This window comes from Trachurus trachurus (assembly GCF_905171665.1).
Source record: "Trachurus trachurus genome assembly, chromosome: 9".
Classification (NCBI taxonomy): domain Eukaryota; kingdom Metazoa; phylum Chordata; class Actinopteri; order Carangiformes; family Carangidae; genus Trachurus; species Trachurus trachurus.
Window position 1 is genome coordinate 8,722,251 of NC_139895.1, and position 20,229 is coordinate 8,742,479.

At 39.6% G+C, this 20,229-nt stretch overlaps 1 protein-coding gene across 1 annotated transcript in view; it reads left to right on the forward strand.

Moving 5' to 3' along the window:
* adamts3 (ADAM metallopeptidase with thrombospondin type 1 motif, 3) overlaps window positions 1-20,229 on the forward strand; it is a gene marked incomplete at its 3' end in the record, with an annotated part of 186,279 nt that overhangs the window by 144,109 nt on the left and 21,941 nt on the right. Inside the window, exons 15-19 of the mRNA XM_083978186.1 lie at window positions 381-504; window positions 5,147-5,207; window positions 6,793-6,872; window positions 7,307-7,387; window positions 16,406-16,569. Coding sequence (XP_083834312.1) covers window positions 381-504; window positions 5,147-5,207; window positions 6,793-6,872; window positions 7,307-7,387; window positions 16,406-16,569 — 510 coding nt within the window. The remainder of the gene's footprint in view (window positions 1-380; window positions 505-5,146; window positions 5,208-6,792; window positions 6,873-7,306; window positions 7,388-16,405; window positions 16,570-20,229) is intronic.

A 20,229-nucleotide genomic window follows, 5' to 3' on the forward strand; every position in this document is an offset into this window, starting at 1 on the left:
ATAAAATTTAAAAAATTGATTGACGGGGTCGCCAGAAATTTGTGATGTCAAAATGGGGTCATAAGCCTGATCTGATCTTATTTTGAAAAGAGTTATGACTGTAAAGAAAAGCAAAGAAGTCCATTTTAAAAGTTTAGATACTGTTTCATATTAAAACTGAGTCTGGGAGTCACAGTCATAACTTTTATTAAAAGCTGATAAAAGAAGAAACACAGCCAACAACACAGCCAACACACGCCAACACACGCCCAGACAGACACAAACAAAACAAAACAAACAGACTGAACCACAGATATAACCTCAGTTGTCCATGTCACAAAGTTTCTTTCTGTTTTTCTTTCCTTCTCTTTTCTTTTCTTTTCTGTTGTTTTGGCCTCCAGAAAGTTGGCTGCGATAGAGAAATTGGCTCGAACAAAGTCGAAGACAAGTGTGGGGTTTGTGGTGGAGACAACTCTCACTGCCGCACAGTCAAAGGAACCTTCACCAGGACGCCAAAGAAAGCTGGTAAGACTTCACTGAAAACAGAAGAACATGCTTAACCATATGTTTGTATTTAATAACTAAACAATCTACAGCTGTGTAACTTGGTTTTCAGCAAATGTGACTCCAACAGGAGCAAAGGACGTTTTGTAAGGGACTATTTTCAGCTGCGGATTGATACACAATTGGTGCATTAATGTGTTTTTGCAGCAGCAGCGCATGGGAACAGCAGGATAAAGCATCATGGCTCATTGCTGTGCTTCAGTTGGTGATTTAAGATGGTGGTTAAATGCTTGGAGAGACGACTACGACCTGCAGACTGAAGGGTCATGTGACAGACGTGACGAGTCAGTCATTAGCCTTTTAGCTAGCTTGTTTACGCTAACTGTAAGAAAGTTAGAGCGGGAAACAAAAGACAAAAGAGGAGAAAAGTCAGAGAACAAAGAGAGCACAAGGTGTAAAAAGTCATAAAACAACTTTATTGAACCAACATTAACTTTATTTGATAACATTTAAATGACATTAGCCTCCTGCAGCTAATGGGTAAGCTAGCAGTGAGCATCTTCGGTCACATGTCTCTCTACCTGCAGGTCGTATCGTCTCTGCATGTGACGTCTTCCTCCTCCGTTCCTCACTTTACCTTCACAGGAACTGGAACTATACTTTCTTTGCATGTGACCACAATCAGTGCAGGAACTAAATAATATCTTAGGTAAAATTCGGGCTTATGGTCAGAGGTCCTGGTTTGCAGAAATGAAAATTAGAGTGGAACTTTTGTCCGCCTCTGCAGCTGTAATGAGAGCATGCAATCCTTTAAGCTCTGATTTATAAAAAAAACAACAAAGTGGCCAGTGCTTAAAAAAAGATCTCGATTAGCAGAACAGATCCAACCTATGATTACCACTCCCACTCCTCCGCTTCCTTTTATCATCCAAAAGCCAACCCAACTATCGAAGTCTTGATTTCTAGAGAGGAAGATTAGCTGTGACTCACAGTAGTTAACGCTGAAGTGGACGAAATAATACAGTTCCACCTCTTTGCGGGGCACAGATTCAGATTCAGTTTTAAAACTCCATTTAATGTGAAAAGGAAGTGGCCAAGTTGCGGTATTTTGTCCGACACTGTGCTGAGGTGCAGACGGACTCAAACAGGAAGGAGTGAGCACCTACATTATCCGGAAAAAAGGGCTGCAGCTGCATGGTTCATTCATTGAGCCAAAGGGGAAACGCAACACTACAATAAAGCTCCAGGAGCTCATTCATCCAGACGGAGTCAAAAACCTGAGTCAGAAAAACTGAGAAAAGATGGATGATTACGTTAGTATTCATTCTGCAGCAAACACCTGTGTGTGTGATTTGGTTCAATAGAAAACTAATAGTGAATATTACAGTAGCACCGTGTATGAGCTCTGCGGCTGTGAGGACAAAGCTGTTTGTGTCTGAGCAGCGGCCACTTCGATGAAAGCTGAAATCTGCCTTTGATTTCTCGCTTCAGTACCATTTTCTCTTTGTTAGGGCCCTTTAGACTGTATCTGCGTGGTTTCACAAAGCAATATTAATTCTTCTAAGAAGGTTTTGAACGGAGGCGACTTCTTGACCTTGGAGAGACAAGAAAGAAATGTTGAAGTCGTGCGTCGCTGCCACTAGATTTCTTTCAGAGCTTCCTGTCAGGTCTTATTTCAGTGGAGGTCTCATCACTGCAGTTCAGAGCTTCAGGGTTTTTTTTTGTTGTCACAGAAAAAACAAGAAAAACTCAAACAGGACGTGAGTGAAAGAGAAAGAGATCATTACATTTGCAGACTCGAAAAGCTAAGCTAATGCTAATGGCAGCGTGATGAGGTTTACAGATCTGTGGTCGCCAATAAAAGTTTTAAACAGATCTCATTTCTATATCTGATAAAAGATGAAGAGATCAGACAAATGATTGCAATGAATACAACATGAATATATGAACTAGATCTCATCGTAATCCGTTCAACGCGTCCTTCAAAACCACACATGACAACCTCATGGTGAATAACAATAACAGCAGCTTTTATTGGCATTGGTTTTTCAATGAATGATAAAGTGTGCAGTCCAGAAATACTGAACTATGACGCACAGTAGTATGAAGTGGATACGGCTGAATAGTACGGTGGCCCTGAGAGATCAATACACCTCAACTTTAGAAAACATTATGCAAATCATTTTTCGGAAGTTTTCGGAGTTTGCAGCATGTTTGTGTTTTCCTAAGTTGTAGTATATTGAACACCCAGGGCCACCGTAGTGTTTGCAGTTAACGTGCGTTGCTGGGATGAATAAAAACATCATGTTACACTGTTTATCAGCCACTTTGTGCAACTTCTACATAGACATGTTGTTACATTGCTTTCATTGTACTATTGTTGTTTTGTAATTGCTCTTTTTATTAATTGCTGGCTTCTATGACGAGGACAGCAAAGTAAGAATTTCATTGTCAGGGAAACTCACCTTTCCACTGTGCATATGACAATAAACACTTTGAACTTTGAACTTCATGCGCAAACTATCACTTAAAGGGATAGTTCAATATTTTGGCAAAGTGGACCATTGCCATAATCCTTATAGTTTTAGTAGTAGTAGGTTTGTTACTTTTAATTGTCGGTGCAAGCAGTTTTTCATTAAACTTATCAAATACACAATCTCTCACAAACTCCAAAACGCTCTGGTGGACAAGTTATGACCTGCACATTCACCACGCTATGAGATAATAACAGAACGTTACCAGACAGAGTTGTTTTAGAGGCAAATGCAGAGACTGCTTGATGAAAAACTGTCTCTGACGGGAACGCGCATCAGCAACATCAACAACTCTGTCTGGTAACGTTCTGTTATTATCTCATAGCGTGGTGAATGTGCAGGTCACAACTTGTCCACCAGAGCGTTTTGGAGTTGTTGGATTGTGTATTTGATGAGTTTGATGAGGGAAACCAAGAAATCCCATGAGCCTCCGTAGTGTAGCTCTGAGCAGCTCGCGGCTCTGCTCCGCCGTTCTAAAAACAGCTTGCACCGACAATTAAAGGTAACAAACCTACTGCTATGACTGTAGGGATTATGGCAATGGGCCAATTTGCCAAAATGTTGAACTATCCCTTTAAGGCAGGATCAGACTACACAGATTCATATGCCCTGACGGCTTCATGTGAGCAATGTAGTGTTGCTAGTCTCCCGACCAAGACACAGCAAGAGTTTATGCCACTGTGATCGTTTAATCTGACATGGTGAAACACCACAAAAGACAAAAAGTTGGCTCGTATGAGCTAACGATGCTAACAACAACAATAGCTGACAAAAAGTTTGTCCTTCCAACTTGTTACCAACTCATAACTTGAACATGGTTGACTCAGATGTGACGTCGTTCCCAGCTACAAACTTAAGTGCAGAACTGAGACACAACTTATGAAACGATGTCGACTGTGTCTGTCTGGACACTTTATCTAGTGAGAATCGCTGCCCCACCGGCTCGACTCATCAGTCTGGCTCGACCAGAAGCAGCACGACACGCTGCGAGTTTTTACATAGAAGAGAAAACATTCAAGACACAAATGAATATGTTTTTGTCACAGCACCTGCACAAAACAGGTGGCTTTTCTTTTTTCCCACAATAAATAAATGCTCCAGGCAACAAAAACTTTTACAAACCGAGTCTAATTTAACATAATGTAGTAAATCTCTAAGGTTAACACAATGTAGTAAATATGCAAGGAATATAACAGCATCAATGTGTGATCAATGAGTGTCAAATGCAAACTGAAAGCAGCTCTGTTGTGATGTCATAGTGACGTGCATGAGGTCATAGGAGAGTCTGTTGTGAGACTTGCAGCCGCCTCCTGCAGATCCGAGTCATTTCTATTCACATCCCACAGGTAATAACAGGAGGGAGGGGAGGGGTTGTCACGGTGACATGGAGGAGTGCTGGCAGTCGTTACTCCGAACAGTCGGCTTAAGGACCTTTTTACTAATTAGCAGAGAAATAATTAGGCCCCATTTCTGTTTCTTTATCTCTTCATATAGTTTGTTCATTTCTCCTTTATATCAGTTTTCTAAGTTCAAGTTCTGCTCCTTTTTATTGGAGCCGCTTCTCTCAGGTTATCTCCTCTCTGCAGCCACGCTGGGCACACACACACACACACACACACACACACACACACACACACACACACACACACACACACACACACACACACACACACACACACACACACATATTAAATTAAAGCAAACAGAGCCTGGTCCAGCTGTGATTTGCTTGCTACAGTGTCGACTTGATTGAGTTAATTTTCTTATGTTAAAAAACTTCTCCTCACGTTTTTTTTTGTTTTGTTTTAGGTTTTTTTCCAACAGCATGAAAACCTACATTTAACTTCACTAATGACTCTGTATTGCCTTCTCACATCCGTACCTTCTTCTCTCATAAAAAATTCATGGCCACACTTTTATTGAATGTGAAGCCACGACATCATAAAGTCAATAAAGAGCCCCCCCGAGAAAAAATGGAAACGGGCTTATCTGAGAGGCCTCGACATGATGGCCTCATCAATCCATCCATCCGCAGCAGGATGGGAGAATGCACTGTGGTGAAACTCTGTTTATTTATTTATTTTTCCTAACATCTCACTCTCATTTAACCACCTCGCCTCTTTTAACAGGGAAACAGTTAAGCAAGAGAGCCCAAAAAGAAACTCCTTTGTTGGAAAGCACAATATGCAAGTATCCAGTGTCACTGACTCCATCGCAGACTCCTCCTCTTCTCCTTCCTTTTCTTCTCCTCCTTCTAGTGTTTTCTGTGCAGCTTCTAGTGCAGATGGATGACTAACATCGTAGAGACATGAGCGATATAAGCTGCTGTGTCACTAATTAATTAAGTGTCTATTTAGGTCTGACTCTGATGCAGAAGAAGCCGTCGCAGGCTCATTACAACCATCGAGTCTCTGAAACTCTGTGTGCCACATTATTATTTAACTTTATTTTTTATTTTTTTGCCTCCTCCTGTGTGTCATTGAATGTAAATTCAACGTCTCTGCTTCAGCGGCCTAACAAACTAACGACCCAGTCCTCGTCTAGATTGTGTGAAGTGTAGGTGGACCTGCAGCCGAGGACGATGTCGGCCGACTAGCAGCTGATTGATTGATTGATTGATTGATTGATTGAACCCTAAACTGGCACGCTGATGGAGAAGCAGATGCTGATGCTGATGGAGAAGCTGATGCTGATGCTGATGCAGATGCAGATCCAGATGCTGATGCTGATGCAGATGCTGATGGAGAATCTGATGCTGATGCTGATGCTGATGCTGATGCAGATGCAGATGCAGATGCAGATGCTGATGCTGATGCTGATGCTGATGCTGATGGAGAAGCTGATGCAGATGCTCCGTTCAGCCTCATCCACAGGGGTCTTTTTAAACATCTGTTTTTTGGATGGCCGGTGTTTTCTTATCAGTCTATCCACCTTTTTCCGAACGTCAAAAACGTAAGCTGGTTTTGCTCTTCCGGTGGAATTTTATGTTTACGTTTCTATGGTTTCGGTACTCGCGGTAAATGCATGGATTTTTTTTTTCAATGAAAATCTGTAAAACGTATGGATCAATCCCGCCAGCTTTTAACAATGGATATCACACAAATTGTCATCCGTATTAAAAGCCAGCGTTAATAGATCCATGCATTTACCGCAACTATGACAACGACTGAAAACCATGGAAACGTGAATGTACAATTCCACCGGAAATGCAAAACCGGCTTCTGGTTTTGACCATAGATGACGTTCGGAAACTTGTGGATAAAAGCCGATATGTTATAATTTCTATCATGCACCTGTTTTTTTTAAACAGAGAAGGCATCATCTTCTTCACATTTAAAATAGTTAGGTTGCAAATTTTTGTCGTTTAATGTTCTGCCACGGGGCGAAAACCTTGTGCGAACTCAGCGTGCCAGTTGAATTTCTAATCAGCTCTGCAGTGGAGCTTCATCAGGAGGCCCCAGACGTGTTGGACCTGCCTGTCAAATCTGACGGAGAGTAATTACACCTCACCACAGCTCAGTCCCGGTGATTGGCAAGTGCCACAGTGAGGGCAGAAAAAGAAAGAAAAAATTCCCCTCCTCAGTGTTGTAGCTCCTCAGGTCCCTGCTATGCTAATTACAGATGCCTCCACTGTAGGTGATGTGCTTTAATTGTATGTGTGTGTGTTTCGTTTTTTTGTTGGGTTTTTTTGCAGAGAAACAGTGAAGTGTGAGGCGGAGGGGAGCAGAGAGAGAAACTGTGAATAACTAACATTCATTTTCATTTTTGAAGGGAAAACCCGAGGAGCCTTCGCTTTGCCCAAAGGAGCTCGAAATGTGTTTTTAAATGAAACAGAAGACTCTAGAAATGTGCTGGGTGAGTCACAGTAGGTTTGCAGAGCGGTGGACATCACTGGCAGAAGACGACTTTGCTGCTCTCTAGTAAAAAAAAAAAAAGAAAAGAAAAACCCCAGACTGCCTTATTGAAACACGGCTGCTCTCATTCATTCACATCCTGTCTGCACACAGTCGATAGCAACAGTTGCAGTTCTCCAACAAAACCCAGCAGACGGATGTGAATGAAGCTGTTTCAATAGAAGCTGGACCTGCAGACTCTTCCTTTCTCCTCCTCCGACTTCTCCGTAGAGCAAAGTGAACTCCGAACTTCTGACACATGTGTGATGTCCACCTCTGCAAACAGACAAGATGATTCCTGTATCTGCTTAACTCACTCTGTCTTATCTTTCCCTCCCTCCCTCCCTCCCTCTCTCCCTCCTCTTCTGCTTCTGCCGCTGCAAACTCTTGATAAAGGTTACCTTAAGATGTTTCTCATTCCTCCCGGAGCTAGACATGTGATCATCCAAGAACATGAGGCCTCCCCTCAAATTCTTGGTAAGTGCGACTTTGTATCACAAACACACACATGTCACGTGTGGAGTCGGGGGGGGGGGGGGGAAAGCCTGAAAATAGCTCGTCTCTCCCGGGATGACTTAACCGGAGCGCGGGGTGTAAAATCATAGATTACAGACTTTACATAATTTATTCCCTGTCACTTCCACAGGCTGGGAAAATGACTCTTCATTTTCTTCATTCATTATTCATCAGTCTATTAAAGAGAGATTTCTGTATTAATTTGCTGTCACCCCCCGCTGATCGAAAGATTTTTTTTTATTTATTTAATTTGTTTATTTTTATCATACGGTTTTCTTGGAACGCCACTCGTCCATGACCACAGCGTTTTGAACAGAGACAGATTGAACAGCGGAGATCAAAGCAGCTGTTTGTGCAAATGCTCAGTAATGATGTTATTGACCGAGTCCTCCAACCTCAACAACCTCGCTCTTTCAACATCCTCTGATCGATTAAAATCTCAGGAGTTCCTCCTGAAGGCGGCAGGTGTACCGGACCTTAGTTGTCAAAAACTTTCTACTGTTGCAGCTGTTTACTGCAGGTTTCACCCGTCATTTCATTTTTATATTCTATTATATCGTCAGTAGTTTATGAATGAATGAGTTTATTTGATAAAGATGCTGATAATTTGACTTTAGTGTGTAGTGATAAAACTGTGGCGCTGTCCGTGGTGCTGAAGTGACAGACAGATTTATCTGATATTTTATATTTTGAGATTTGAAAAATGTTGAGAGCGACCTCGGAGAGCGGCTCTCAGAGTTAAATGCTGCTTCGTTGTGTTGGATTTTGGCAGCACGTCACCTCAACTGTCTATAAAAGTCCATAAAAATAGTAATTAACTCCAGACTGATTGACTTGACTTGACTTGATTAGGTTTAGGCACAAGGAAAAGACTGTCCACTAAATGAACCAATTAGCCGCCGTTACCAAGCTGATGTTCATACTAAATTACATGGCCAATATCCCAGAATGCATTTCCCATGAACGACTATTTGAAAGCAAACTGAAAGCTGTTACAGTTTTCATTTATACACTGTTTATAGGTCACTTTTTAAACTTTTTATGTAGACTAAAATTTGCTGCATCTTATTTTGACGAGCCGCAGTGCATCATGGGGCAGCTCCGTATGTACTTACACTACGTACGTAGGCGGCTCTGAAGAACTCAGCCTGTGAGTTAGTAACAACATCCTCAACATTACACAATCCTCATCCTCATGGTTACAGAATAAAAGAAGCTGCTATCACATGGGAATCAAAGAAAGACCATGCTCTTGTGTCATATTCCTGTTTTTTGTCGATCAGCTGATCAATCCAATCTTTGTGGCTTTAAATTATAATATTAATAATAACCTTTATTTATAGAGCACTTATCAAACAAATGTACAAAGTGCTTAACAGAGGAAATTAGAATAATAGCTATAAAGGAAATTAAAGACCAGTAAGAAAAACACAGGGGATAAAATTAAACATTAGAATGACAAGAAAACTGAGCTCAGATCTAAAATCACTTTTGTTGATTTGTAACAGTCAGTTGGTCCCACCAATGTATAAATAGCAATTCATTCATCTTTAAATGAGCAAATTCAACTTGTCAGACCTTCACAGGATCAGTCACAGTTTATTTTCAACAGGCCTGATGATGAGTGAGTGCATCAGCGAGCAACTCAGAAAAGAAATAATAATTTAAAAAAACTGAACATCAGCAAAAAGAGACAAAAAGTTATTTATTTAGTGTCTGTGAATCAGCAGCAGGGTCACAGGATCTCCACGGGATTATTATCAGACCGATGATTGAAGGAATGAAAGAGGCAGCTAATCATTTTTGGTTTTTGTTTCGCTGGTAGCCCGAGGAAAAAACCCAACTCGTTCAGCATCTGTGAGGTCAGACAGGTCAGCGCTGATCTCCTCAGCCCGAGGCCGAGCGCCTCTCAAGCAGCGCTTAACACTCAAGTTGTTAATGTGATACTGAAAGTGAGAAGAGAATTAGAGACGCTCCAACACGTTGAACACAAGAAAAGTCTTTGAAACAGACGGGTGGTAAAAATAAATAACTGTCCTATAATCCTATAAAACTGTGATTCTCTCATCCAAAAGGAATAATACCAAAATACACACACACACACAAAACGTTAATATTCATCTCAAGACACCAGATTTCGTCATCCGAAAACTTCAGTAACCGACGTCTACAGTAAAAACGTACAAAGCTCACATCAACCTCGGAGACGCTCTCTCAGGATTGTCTGGACCAGAATAAACCTGCTAATACATCAAGTCTGCAGAGCCACAAAGTGATGCAGTCGTAGCTCCGTGTTGCTTCATCTCAGTTTTACTGTAGGTTTCAGTCAACGCCTCTAAAACTTTAATGGAAAAAAAAAAAAAAAACTAATATCCCCAAGTTTCCAGACGGGAGAACATAGCGTTTCCAGGAAGAGGATTACCGGTATGTTGGTTTCCTGCCAGATAAAAAAAAAAAAAGTGAATTATTGCTCTGCCCATATGGTTTCTGTGAAGAAAACTGTAGATTTATAACAAACTTATTTTGATGCTTTGTGGTTTTGGTTGAAAACTCCAGCTCATTTTTAGCTGAGAATCTGTGTAAAACGGTCTTAATTAATTAATTGAGGCAGCTTCATGATACGACACGATACAATAAATTAAGATAAAATATGATATGATGCGAAACGATACAATAATTTAAGATAAGATACGATATACAATATGATACTTTAAGATAGGATACAATATGATAAAATACAATACAGTACAATACAATAATTAGGATAACATAGGATATGATACAATACGGTAATTTAAGATAAGATACAATATTGTACAATATGATACAATACAGTAATTTAAGGTACGATACGATAGGATACAATACAATATGGTAATTTAAGATATTATACAATATGATTCAATACAATACGATAATTTAAGAATTTGATAGGATATGATCAAATACAATACGCTATGAACGATACTATATGATACGAAAATTTAAGATAAGATACTACTGTATATGATATGATAATTTGAGATAAGATACTATATGATATGATAATTTAAGATAAGATACTATATGATATGGTACGATAATTTAAGATAAGTTACAATGTGATACAATACGATAAAAAAATCCTTTATTCGTCACATGATGGGAAAATGTACAGTATTGCAGCGTTAGACATCGATAAAAGGAATAAAATGTACAATAATAAACACAAAACAAAAATCAAGAAATAAAAAATATTATATAAGTCCCTTCTCCAGCCAATGATCCTTGTGGGGAAAAAAAAGTAAAAAAAAAAGCTGTATATGTGTTCCAACACTGCATAAAGATAAATCATCATCATCATCCAAAATCAAATACACAGCACATTTAAAGTCAGTTTTATTTTTACGGCCCTGGATCAGCGGTTTGCCTCAGAGGGTTTTTGACTGTTGTAAAAAATTGATTATGGAAACTGAAGCGTCAGTAAAAAAAACAGAAGCAGTCACTTTCTGCTTCACACTCATAGCTGTGATAACAAGGCCGTCCAACGCTGGGGGGCCTCAGAGATGTGAAGTCTTCTTATTGCCTCATCTTCTTCATCATTATCTGATGTCGCCGAGCTCCTCCATCTGCTCTGTTGCTGCGTCAGACAATCACCCTCCATTCATACGTGCAGAAATCAAATTTATGGTAGTCAGTGTGGTACTGTATGTTTCAAAGCCTCGTCACAAGGTGTTGACACCCCCGCTGATTACTGTAGATTGGAAACGATGACGTCACTGGACCCCCTGTTTTTCCCCCCCTTAGTCCCCATTTATTCCAGCTCGGGCTCCAATCAGAGAGACTCAATCACAGGCATTCAGGCAAGTAATTCCAGTGCTGGACTGGCATGTACTGATTTTAACTTCATATGTGATGAGAGGGAACTATTCAATAAGGAAAGAAAAAATACCAACCTTTCATGTTCGGTCGTTAAAATGTTATGTTCACATTCATATCCTGTTTGTTCAAGTTGTTTTACACCTACAGTACTCATCACCAGCAGATAACATGAAAAACAGGATGATTGATGCAGATTTCAACCTTGAAAGACCCTGCATAGTCTTTATACTCAAAGATTTTCAATAACTAATCACTGCATGTGTAAAATATCTGTGTGGATGGCCCTCAAACTGAATAATCATAAAAAAATATGTGCATATTTTACAGCAAAAATTGAAATCCTCTTTTATATGACCTCCAAAAAAATTATCTTATATAACAAAATATGTAATTGGTTAGTTACCTGCAGAACAAGCCGTAGAAAAGATCTCAAAACCAGTAAAACATAATCTGGGGGGAAAAAATAATCATTTTCCATCGTGCAGTTATACCTAGACTATTGAGATTTTACTCTGAAAGAGCCCTGATTGTAAGTGGGTTATTTAACTCATCTGACCTGTTGTTGCTGGTTCATAGATCGTGCAGCCTGTAGTTAAACAGTAAAATATAGTAAGCGAGTAAAATAGAATATCAAAAACAAAGTCACAGACATAATTGTGATTTTAATATTGACCAAAATAGGAGTTATTTTCTCTGAAGGACGAGGTCATTTGTCTGCTCACTGTTACAAATCACTGTTACAAAATGAACAAAAGCGGAAATAATAATAATAATAATAACTTTATTTATATAGCAACTTTAAAAACACAAGTTTACAAAGTGCTTCACAAAACAATATAGAAGAGACAAGTCACATGCCATAAAACCATAGGAGGTGGACCGCCCAAGCGATACAGCAACACAGGCAATACAAGAACCCAACAATAAATTAGAGTGCAGGATGCAGTTAAAAATAAATAAAAAGGGGGTTATACATGATAAAAACAAATAAAATTAGATACAATAAGATAAGAAAAGATGGGATAAAAAAGTAAAGAGAGTAAGACAAAGAGCAATCTGAGTAAAACTGAGATAAAAGGGTTAGAAGTGAGTTAAAAGCCAACACTGAGTCGGCATGGCATGCCTTATCTCCTCGGCCAGGTCGTTCCAAAGCTGGGGGGCTCTGATGGCAAAGTCGATTGTTTGGGTTGAATTAAGTATAAAGACTGAGGACAAACATGTCATTCTGAAGCATTTGCTAAAACAACAGCTGCTGTTTACATTCTCTGTCCCTGTGGCTGGAGACACACTAGACTCGAGGATGTTAAGACGCATTTGACAGCCTCAGTCAGACCGGACTAGGTGTGTAAGCGTCACCAACTGGGTGTTGCCACTTAAAGCAGAAGTAAGCGATATTTTTGTGTTAATATAAGTCTTAAATAGTTATATCTTCCGACAGCAATCACTTACATAGAGTGTTTGGACAGAAACACGAGTCTGTCACTCACTCTGCTCTGCTCTGAGCCGAGGAGAAAACCTTTCTCGTATCCTACAAGTTTTATCCAATGAGGAGAGAGAACGGCATGCAGGGCTGTGTGTGCAGCCAAGGGACGCCGTGAATGTGGTGACGTAGGGACGAGGACTGTTATGGTGCGTTCAAGGCAACCCGTAACTCGTGTTTTTCCGACCTGTGTAGTCGTACCAGTTCGATCTGGTACGAGTTCACCGGTCGGAAGTTACGAGTGGCCGTTATAGTGACTTTCACAGGTAAAACAGGTCGGAAAAACACGAGTGGGTTGCCTGGAACGCTACAAAGTCGTAAGTTGTGACTTGAAGCTGTAATTTACGGTTTCAAAAGCCTGCCTGGAACGCAGCATTAGCCAAAACGACCGGATCGCTTACTTCTGCTTTAAATACAAATACACGAAGTCGAGCAGCTATAGAACGAATCGCCTTGTTGTTTACAACTACTTCCGGGTAGAAAACCAGCATGAGAACAATAGTGACGGAAGAGAGTTTCTCTATATCTCATTTTTCATGTCACTATATCGCCGTTTAGACTAATCTGATGTTTGTAAAGTCTATAAAACCAACGATTGGACAAACATTACTATCTAGGCTATGTGTGCATGTTTTGTAATTTGTCATGGTTATCATAGATTAGCCGGGCTAACCGTTAGCTAGCTGTTTAACTTTAATAACTCAGTGACTCAATAAACGGTCCATGAAAAAATATTTTCAACATTTTCAACTTACAACATGACTGAGCTAACTGGAATAGTTTCATGTCGTGTCCGACAACGGGACGGTTTTAAGAGCTGACATCCTAATGTTAGCTTAGCTACCGCCATTAGCTTAGCTGCTGTTAGCTTAGCTACTACCGTTAGCTGTCCCTGTCAGCTGAGCCACTGATGCTTTCTAGACACCGTGATTCCCCCAAACTGAATAAATACAACACATAGCAACACAAAACACACACACAGAGAAATAGTAATGTTTCTTCAATCATTTCTGATTTGTCTAAACAGTGATATAAAATATATATATATGATATATATAGCTAAACTCTCGTTCATTACTACTGTTCTCATTCAAATTACATGCTGGTTTTCTCCCCGGAAGTAGTTGTAATTTACAACAAGGCGATTTGACTTTCCAATGTCGCCTGTAAGACGACAAGACAAGAAGCACCATTGGATGTACAGACAGTAACTCAAGTCAGGTTTAAATCACACAGTCTGGATGATGTTGTTAAAAACCTGTTGACGTTGTGACCTTAAAACACTCAGAGTAAATGTGGGGGAAAGATGATGACACAAGTGCACACACTCTCCACTTCACTGGTGTTATTGTTCAGTGGTGGAGAGCAGCTCGATTCCCCCTCATGGAGCCTCAGTTCATTACACTCTGATCTCCGCACAGTTGATCTCCACCGGCTACACAACCAAAGTCAACAATGAGATTATGCCTGACTAAATTACACAAACAATAGCCTAAGCATCCTTTGGAAATCTTGGGCACCACATTGAAACAGTCCTCATGACTCGGTTTAGATCTGAAAATCGTCTAGGGTGTGACAAGCCAGTGACTCACAATTGACTTTATACTCACAAATTTGAGGACGTGAGACTCGCTGACTAATTATTCGACGAACAATTTGACAAAGAAACTCTCCACTGACGAGACTCAAACGCAAAGTTTCATCCCCGCTGGTTCAGCTTCAGTCGAACATCTTAAACTTGTCATTTTGAGCATCGCCGTTTTCCCCCTGCTGTCGTCTTAGCAACAGCATCCATCCCTCCTGTCGCTGTCATTCCATGTGAAATGACACGTGCTGATGGATCGCTGTGAGAAACATTTTCACACTCGCTCTTGTTTCAGTTTTCACTTAGTCTCCTGCTGTTTTTAGTTCTGTATTTCTATCAGTGCGTCTGTATCTCATCGGAAGCGTCTTCATCACGAACTCAAAGCCTCATGTGGGTTTGTACAGTATGTAAGAGCTGAACCTGGTCAGATGTTTTTCTCTGGTGCTCTGTTTCAGTTTGTAAAAAAAAAAAAAAAATGCAGTTTTATTTCCAAAACAAATGCACAGCCATATTGTTTCACACTTTAAAAAAAAGGACAGTTTACAACGTGAACGCCCTTCACACCAGATGTTGGGAAATAATGTTAAAGCTGCTAAAATGGAACAAGTCGCTGAGGATATGAGAGAGGATTAAAACACTGTTGTAATTAATGTAAGTGATGAGATTTTGTACCATTAAAAGATTATTACAATGCTAATTAGTGTTTAGTTCACCAGGGTCTCGGTGACAGGAAGGTCCATGGTGGGGAGGTGTAAAGACTAATTAAAGGAACATTGAGAACAATCTCAGATCAAAGTCCTGACACCGAGAAACACATCCACGTTATGAAGACACAAGAAAAAAGAAAAACAACAAAAACTAGAGAGAAATAAGCCACAAAATTACAATTCGTATTCATAATTAATCAGTAAAAAGCAAGAAATTGACATTATTTCAAATTTATTTCAGTACTGCTACTTTTTCGAGCTGTTTCCAGCTGATTTTATAGCTGCAGTGTCGTCCAATAAAATCACCAAACACACCAGTTTAATACAACGGCTGTGCTGTTATTTCACCTGTAATTCATTGTGAATTATCATCACAAAAAGCTGTTTCACTCACAGCTCAACGGTGGCACCTCAAGTTTGTCTGGAAAGTCGCTAGATGAGGTGCTTGTGTTGGAAAAGTTGCTAATTGGGAATCAAAACGTTGATTAAACTTTTAGAGCAACTTTAAAATTAATTCAAAAGAGCAGCGACCTGTAGAGAAATGTCAACACTTGGCCAATCGACCAATAGTGCAACTTTATCACTCAGTCAGTCAGCGACAGTTAAATTAAGACAGATAAAGCTGGTTCTTCTTCAAAACATTTACAAAAGATACAGTACCCATGAAATAAAGACAAGGTTAGAATATTATCCTGTCATTTTTTTGAAAAAGTTTCTGATTGGGAATCAAAAAGTTGATTAAACAACTTTAAAATTAATTCGAAAGAGCAGCGACCTGTAGAGAAATCGACCAATAGTGCAACTTTATCACTCAGTCAGTCAGTGAGAGTTAAATTAAAACAGATAAAGCTCTTCATACCTATGAAATAAAGACAAGGTTAGAATATTCTCCTGTCTTGAATACAGGAGTCGACCCTCATCACTTAAAAGGAAAAGCACATACGTAGTAGCAATGCCAATGAGTTATTGAATGAATGAAGAACTAATGAGTCATACATCGCTTACAGCCACAGCTGCCAATCTGAATAATATGAGCACCAGAGGAACTGATCTGTAGCAGAGATACCAGGCTCGTTTCAGCATCTGTTAATTGTCATTTTTACAGTAAATGTATCAGATGTGATGCATCAAATGAGACATTGACGACCATAAATTTTCACTTCAGTCTCTCGCTTGTAGTAACTTGTTTGGTGTAAACGAGAGACTGAATTGTAAACCTTCAGGCCCCTCTGAGGGAACCTTTTTTTTTTTTTTTCTTCCTTGTTGAATAATTCAATCATTTCCTAAGTGATGGAGAAAAGACATTTCAAGTATGTGAGAGGCTCATCACTAACGACTGATTCCAGCAATCAAGAACCAGGCGACGGGGCATTACATCCTCAACGGCAAAGGGGAGGAGGTGAAGACCCGGAGCTTCATCGACCTGGGCGTGGAGTGGCACTACATCATCGAGGAGGACGTGGAGACGCTGCACACGGACGGACCTCTGCACGACCCCGTGGTGGTTCTGGTAATAACAACAACCCCCCCACCCCCACCCCCCACCCCTCTCCTCCTCTATCAAAGCTTCCTGTTGAGTTAATGCATAAGATTAATTTGTGTGACAATGAGCGCTGTACAAAAAGCAGCAGGTCAGCTCCATCCTCCCAACCCCCTGCTGTTTCTAATTAACTGCCCATCGCTATCTCATTGATAATAATTAATGAAACTCTTTAATTAACCAACCGTATAAGTTCAACTGGTCAAAGTCTTCAGATGTTTGTTTTTTTCAGGGCAAAATGGTAACAGAGAAACAGAGAGAAGTGAACAGAGAAAAAATCGATTCACATAAATATCGCGATATCTTTTTGACGTTTTTTTTTTTATCGATTTCTTTTTTTATTTCTTTTTTTTGAATTTTTTTAATGTTTTAAAATATTGTGCAATGTGCATTTGTTAGCCTTTTTTAAATGTATTTATTTATTTAATGGTTTATTTGGAATGGGACCTCACATATTCATGAACATACAAAAAAAACAATTAATTGCTGTAAATATGTCGGATTTAGCTGGAAAGCTAATTTCCATTCGCGGAAAATAGAGAGAATAAATAGAGAGAGTACAGGTTTTGAAAAGGGTTTAAGTTCACTTTATAATGGAGTATGTTAATTTATAGGCTCCTACAGTATTTGTGTGCAGATAAATGTTAAAAATGCAGACTAAAAATCGAGAGAATCGGCAATATCGTAGAATCGCAATTTAAATCGAATTGCCATCCAAAAAATCGTAGAAGAATCAAATCGGGAGAAAAGCATATCGTCCCAGCCTATAGTGAAAAGGTGGATTTGAAACCTGCAGCGTTTCTAAACCAGCACTGAAATATTGAGTAATAGCCCAAAACTAACAGTGGATGTGGAGTGAGGATTCTGGGTAATGCAGTCACTTCCTCAGGCTCTCTCTTAGTGCAAACAGCACAAATCAAACCTGGAATTAAAAGTTCTCCAGTTCTACAAAGACTTGATCTTGTGTCTTCATCAATGACATCACCTCTGGTCCTTGAGCGTTTTAATGACAGGTCTGAAATGAAAAAAAAAGCACACCCACGGTCTGCAGCCTTGATGATAGGCAGCACAGACCGCACAAAAGATCATTAAAGGAGGCAGTGCAGGGAGAGGAGGCAGGAAATTATAAGGATCTTTGATTTCAAAAGATTCATTTGTTAGAAATCTTTGGCCTGTTGACACGGAGCAGGAGATAAATGTACGTCCAGGCTTTCTGAGTACAGAGATGGTACAATGTAATAATAATATATATATTTATGGTTTAAAAATATGTTGAAATGGTGATGAATCCCTGTAATTTTAGTGTTTTTTGGAGATTGTTCGAATAATAATAATGGATTACATGATTATAACGCTTTTTTATTGATACCCGATACCCAAAGCGCCTCCGACCACCACCACGATCATTCATACGCATTCATTCATACGCATTGTGTGGCTCAGGAAAACTGATATCCATCCATCAGTTTTCTACAACAATACATTACAACAAGGAAATGTATTTGTCACTGTGGTTTAACAATGAAATTCAGTGTGCTCCTATCAGAGCAACAGGGAAAGAGATCATCACAAAGAACTGGATTGAAGATAAATATGAAAAAAAGGGAGATAAATGATAAAGGTAAAAAATTAAATTAATGAACTAGAAAATTGACTCCCAGAAATTTTGAGATCTCTGTTACGTAACATGAGAATCAAACCCATGAGCATTGGTGTGTGTAAAAATGAGAGGAGAGCGCGCACATACGCGGAAATTCTGTAGCGAAAAGTAGTAGCATACTGATCCCGATTGAACCACGCATTTTGATATATTTTGATATATTATATAATAATATATAATTTCAGTTCCAAATGGAAACTGGGTACAGAAGGTGAATAATAATAATAAGAAAAGACCTGTAGAGGTCAGTGCCTCGGTGCGTTTCCCCCGGGGCCCTAAGAAAGACAGCAGGAGTCTAAAGTGCATTACCATACTACTACTGTATAAATAGAAAACATGGTGAATTCCCACAAAGGAAAGTGAAATAAACTTTTTTGTGTGTTTTTTTTTTTGCCACACATAACAGCTAACAAAAAACAAACTGCTTGGCTAATGAGTGGCAATAAATCATCTTGGAACCTGACATTTTAAGAAGCCAAATAATGTTCATGTTCGAGTTAAATCTGGTGTGAGGAGCAACTCAGACAAACCAGTCAGATATGAATAAATAATATAAATTCTTGAATTAACACTGATTATATGACTGTATCGTGTTTGATCCAGTTAAAAAGGACAAAATAAAACCATTTGCAGGTATTTTGACATTGAAGTTGTTCTCTGTTGCTGAGGCAACGTAAAGAACCAGACGTGAGTCACGGCGACTGACTGGAGATCCGACGTCTGAGCGCTGACAGGTGGACAAAAGAAATAAACTGTGGAGCATCATGACTCAGACGTCGTCCAATGAAACACCAGCGTTGTTGGAGACGATGATAAGGGATCCACACAAACCAAAAACAACCACATTAAAGCAGGAAGTCGCTCTGACAGTGATGAGAACTAATTTATCTCTTTATATATGTATATAAGCTCCTCTCCCCTCCACGTGGAGCTGCCACTCATTTATCTCCTTATTATCACTGATTAGGATAAAATACATTTAAATTAGCTTAATTAAGCAGGGACACACCGGAGGAATTTTAAAAACCTGGTTAGACGTGTTTTCTCGCATATTTATATTCATAACGCACACTCAAAATAACGGTGAAGTGGTGACATTATATTAGCTGTGGAGGCTGCAGAGAACCACACGACTGTTTTCACACCATGCCGCAGAAAACGTCTATAATGTCCATAAAATAATAATAATACCCTGATCATAAACTTTATTTATATGGGAGCTTTCTTGACAAAGTCACAATGTGCTGTACAGATACAGAAAAAAAAATTGATTTATGATAGATAAAACAAGCAGAAAACTGACAAATAATGACCCATCCAATGAAAAACAAGAGCAGAGAGTTTTTAAAATGTGTTAAAAAGCCATAAAAATACATTTGTATATTTTGATATCTGTATTATATTCAGATTAAGCTGCAGTGGAAGACTGTCAGAGTTACAGTAACACAACATGTTAAAGCAGATATCAGCTTCACGGCCGTTTCGGCTAATGCTGCGTTCAAGGCAGGCTTTTGAAACCGTAAGTTACAGCTTCAAGTCACAACTACGACTTGGTAGCGTTCCAGGTAACCCGTAGCTCGTGTTTTTACCATCCTGTTGTCTGTGAAAGTTCCCTATAACGGCCACTCGTAACTTCCGACCCGTGAACTCGTACCAGATCGAACTGGTATGACTTCACAGGAAGGAAAAACACAAAGTACGAGTTTCTTTGAACGCACCATGAGTTAGCAGCCCCCGCCCTTGTCAGGCATCAATTGGTCCTCGTGCTACGTCACCACATTCACGCGCACCCCTTGGCTGCACACACAGCCCTTCATGCCGTTCTCTCTCCTCATTGGATAACACTTGTATCCCACAAGGAAAATTTTCTCCTCGGGTTACAGCAGAGCAGAGTGACGGAGAGACTCGTGTTTAGGCTGAAATACTTCATGTAAGTGATTGCTGACGGAAAATAGGACTATTTAGGACTT